Here is a 4,458-nt window from a genome sequence, read left to right as displayed (position 1 = left end):
GGTCGGTTCAGGCCTCAAGGAAGTTTCGGGGGCTATTGGCAATACAGTTAGCAGACAGTATAAAAGGATCAGAGGAAGTACAGAGAGCAGAGCTGAACTTGATATTTTGTCTTTAGTTGTACGAACAGGTTGAGGTCGTTGTGGACAGTATTTTGTCATAGAAAGGACCATTCTGCTCAAGGGCTGATGGAGAGGAAAGGAAAGGAAAACGATTTGAGCGCCTATGATCTCAGCAAATACAACGAAACCCAAAAATAGGTCTTAAGGCGTGGCGGGGACCTTTAAGTCGGTAATTCTGGCTTTGATAGCTAATCTGTTGTAAAATATGCTATTCCACTCCATCCTCAAATCCTTTAATAGTTTGTACTGGGTGAATAAATTCTTAAAAAGGCAATTATTTATTTTAGTGACATAAAAAATGACAATCTTTTAAAGCGCAGAGAACTTTGCAATATAAACATTACAGGGATACACAATTAACAAAACTTTAAACTACAGACTTATAACATTCCAAAACATTGTACATATATCAAATATTTTACTGGCGATTTATATTGAGGGTATGGCCTTTTCGAAAATAAGTCTTTGAAAACTGTCTGAAAACAAGAATGAACGCTACTTTACTTTTTAGATCTGAGGGCGGATAGCGATAAAGAAAAAAAGTAAAGTTCCTGAGCCTCACCTGAAATAAAAATTGTGCAAAATGTCAGTCTAATTAATGTTGCCCTCATATAATCTATGTATTATTATAGATGAACAAACAAACGAACTATGAATTATACTCTTGTCAGAAAGAAATAATTCCAGAAAAACTTTACATAAAAATAACTAAATTTTAATTTCTTACAGATAATAATAGCCTAAGTATTTATTGTATTTGAATTCCCGCCAACCATGGCTGCTGTTGTTAAGTCAGCTGGTCTCAGACGTTCAGTGGGAATGTGAATTGTGAATCCCAGGTGAGTACCGAGTACTAGCAGTAGGAGTAGTTTTGGTTGAATGCAGAATTGTAGGCTAAGTAGGGACGTACAACTTTTTAATATAGTTTGTATTTTACGATGGACCAAAAAGGTAATGACTTATTGTATTTATGGCATCATTGTTTATAAACTAAAAAAATAAACATGAATGATTTTATTGTAGAGAGGTATGTGGCAACGTTACTTCGTGCACTTATTCGTGAAGGAGTGATAACTTTAGTAAGCTCCATGGGAGGCGCATTAGCAATTGGACCTGCTGGCTACGCCCTAGGTGAGTTTATTGTAGGCAACTTTTGAGAATAATTTTACCAATTATACAGGGTGAACCTGTAAGTAATGTCCATAGGCCTACTGTGTGTAGTACATCTAAAGTGGAGTTCAATGACGTTTTAGCCAACTTCATATTTTCCACTGTTCTTGAGAGACGTCACTTTAATTTCTTTTTTCTAAAATCATTACTTTTTTTCCAATAAAATTGTTATTACTCAGAAAGTTTTAGTAATTCGATTCTGTTAACACGGTTAGAAAGACAGATAAATTTTCTAAAAATTGTTACCATTTCCAAGCATAAGTTATTCTCCAAACAGCCTCAATCTTCCTCCGAATGCTAGAAAAATAAAAGTAATCGAAATTTTAAATAAAACTCATTAGGCCCTTACGTGATCATTATCATCAGACCTAGGTGCTGATAAGTTTCTTTGTCTAATGGACTTTTGAACGGTATATCATTTTCCAGGATTCCTTTCATCTTCGTATGAGAAATTACGTTTGTATAGCAAGAAAACGTGTTCACGAGCACTCAACAGTGTTAGTTATCAAGATGTTTAATTCTTTGAAAACTCTTAGATGGACCAGTAGTCAATTTTTAAAGTAGATTGTCTTAAAAGAAGGAAGTCAAAGGTTTACAAATGGCACTTAGAAAAAAAAAAAAGGATTGTTAAGGTTTATTCACATTCTTTTCTTTTTCAACAGTGTAGTTGTGTGAGAAATTGTAATTTGGAGTAAATACAAACTATATGAATTTTTGTTTATGGAAATAGAATAAAAATTGCAAAAAATGTCATTTGTGACGCAAAGAACAAAAATAATAATAATTGAAGATTTTAAAAATTGTAGTGTAATGTAATGGTTGTGGGAGAATCAGAATAAATTTGTTTTATCATCAAATAAAAGCAACCATCACATCATGTTAATGTACCACGTATGCAAGACTTCTTGACCTATGATTAAGGTAAGAATATCTTGCCAATGAAGGGCAGGTGTTGGTCTAGTGATCAAGAGCGTGGCTTTGTAAGTGGGAGATCCACAGTTCGAATCCCGCGTATGGCTACATTTTATTAAAAAAAGTATTGTGTATGAATAACTATGCGCCAGATTCGAACTGGGGATCTCCCACTTACAAAGCCACGCTTTTGATCACTAGACCAACACCCTGGCAAGATATTATTACCGTAATTATAGATCAAGAAGTCTTGCATACGGGTAAATTAAAATGATGTGATGATTGCTTTTATTTTATGATAAAACAAAATCCTGATTCTCTCACAAGCATTACATTACACTACATTTTTTAAAATCTTCAATTATTATTATTTTTGTTCTTTGCGTCATAAATAACATTTTTTGCAGTCAAACGTGTAATAGTTGTGGAAAATTAATATTGAAAACCGTTCACGAATAGATAAAATTGAAACTTTGATCTTAAATATCTCGACAAATATTAGGGACATCAAAACGGGGTAAACGTCATTTTTCACAATTTTTATGTAGTTTTCATAATCAATGACAAAACCAGTGGTCCTTATGAAACCTCGATCAGGTTTTTGCCCGTAACTCCGCCAAAAATGAAGATGCAGCATAAGGGGTGGAAAATTTGAAAACTAGACAAAAAAAACCATATAGTTTACTTCATGGGTTTTTTTAGGAATTCCGCCTTTCTTAATAGTTATTAGCGATTGGTGCGTTTTAATTGGATCGCCCTGTATATATATTTTTTAAGGTGCATTGACACCTGTGATGAGACGTGGGTGCATCATTACACCTCTGATAGGTTATCACTTTGACGACGACCATGGTGGAGAAACGTTCATGCGTAATTGGCTACTGACTCGACCAGATTCATTCTTTGATGACGGAATTAAAATACGTCCGCTTCGGTGGGAAAAATGTGTAATTAAAAAAGGAGATTATATAGGAAAATAAGGTGTTTTCAAAGTTTTATTTACTGTACCAATAAATGTTTTAAAGCAAAAGTCCGTTTCATATTTGATTCAACCTGGTATAATCAAAACATTTTGACCATTTTACTAAGAAAACTAGTCGCTACATTACTATTTCCTCCCCTTGATTACTGTTCGTGGTGTATAATGATTTACCCGCAGAGCTGAATTTATTATGGCGAAGATCTCTGAATTACTGTGTTCGTTTTATTTTGAATGTAAGAAGGGAAAACATCGTACTCTAGGTTAGCTGAGTGAGTATTACTGAAAGAAGTATTTCCTTGGATACTTCTTGTACATGCTCTTCAAAATCAACACCCTCAATATTTACTTGATATGTTCAGCAGTAATGCCTAGTTTTACTTATAAACACCAGAGCAGTCAATACTCAATTCTACATTTCTCCAATGGGAAAGTTACTTTCGAAAATTAATTTTTAAGTCAATTCTCTATTTTCTGGAATTCTTAATCAATTAATAAACTACAGTAGCAACATTTAAAACTGAATGTTGTAATATTTAATGCAGCTAAACAAAGGTGCGCCATTAATTAGTTCACTTATTATATAGCATACAGGTTTAATCATGTGTAATTTCTTTTATTCAATGCATTTTTTTGTTCGTTGTCCTTAAGGAATATTGTCCCAGGGCAAAATAAAGTTTCTTTCTTTTGTCTCTCCCTGCCTTTCTCGTACCACACACCCACACTCACTTAAATACATATGTATATGTATATAATCAGAAGGAAAAAACCTAAATTTACTTACAGTTTGTCTAACGTCTTTTTTGGTCCAGATTATTATTTAAAATGTAAAATCATTGAGATTAAATCTGAACAATGAAATGAATTTCTTATAAGAATTATAAAGAATATAAATAACAATTCATTATTTGTCTAATAAGTACATTGATGTATTAAGTTCAATTGGAATTCATTACTTTTAGGTCCAGTTGTGGCTGTCACTTTACATTGTTTAGAAGCAACTACAGAAGAGGAACAGATTGCAGGGCCACTCCTCACCAAAAATGAAATAATTTCTATTGCAATGCAAATTGGAATTAAGCTACTTCTAAACAATTTTCAAGATATTGTTAGAATTGCCAAAGATATTATGCGATTATTGCAGCGTCTTTTGAATACTAAAGAAGAATCAGTTACTAACGCAAAAATGTTGTTGCATTATGAACCTTGCAATTGAAACGATTGTAACTCTAAAATATCTTGATTAAACAAAACTGTGTGGTTTTTTATAACTTCAA

At 33.0% G+C, this 4,458-nt stretch overlaps 1 protein-coding gene across 2 annotated transcripts; it reads left to right on the top strand.

The window, feature by feature from the left end:
• Positions 1–274: 274 nt before the first annotated feature.
• On the top strand, positions 275–4,458 carry LOC141451370 (uncharacterized). Of its 2 annotated transcripts, XR_012456727.1 has the most exons (4): positions 275–289; positions 850–1,071; positions 1,144–1,251; positions 4,144–4,458. XR_012456727.1 is itself a non-coding variant. In XM_074122674.1 (3 exons), the coding sequence occupies exons 1-3, from the start codon at positions 1,059–1,061 to the stop codon at positions 4,395–4,397; spliced, it is 375 nt and encodes a 124-aa protein (XP_073978775.1). In that variant the 5' UTR covers positions 912–1,058; the 3' UTR covers positions 4,398–4,458. The 2 variants fall into 2 exon arrangements, 1 of the variants encoding a protein (XP_073978775.1); XM_074122674.1 differs by lacking the exon at positions 275–289 and having other exon boundaries at positions 912–1,071.

Source organism: Rhodnius prolixus, unplaced genomic scaffold, assembly GCF_049639745.1.
Source record: "Rhodnius prolixus isolate KJV_2025 unplaced genomic scaffold, Rpr scaffold_8, whole genome shotgun sequence".
In the NCBI taxonomy this organism is placed as follows: domain Eukaryota; kingdom Metazoa; phylum Arthropoda; class Insecta; order Hemiptera; family Reduviidae; genus Rhodnius; species Rhodnius prolixus.
Note: the sequence above shows the minus strand (reverse complement) of the source record. Positions and strands in the feature narration are given on the sequence as shown.

What these genes read in the sequence shown, in the direction of transcription:
- LOC141451370 (XM_074122674.1), top strand. An exon ending in ACCTGCTGGCTACGCCCTAG is followed by an intron (nt 1,252 to 4,143) that starts GTGAGTTTATTG and finishes CATTACTTTTAG; the next exon opens with GTCCAGTTGTGGCTGTCACT.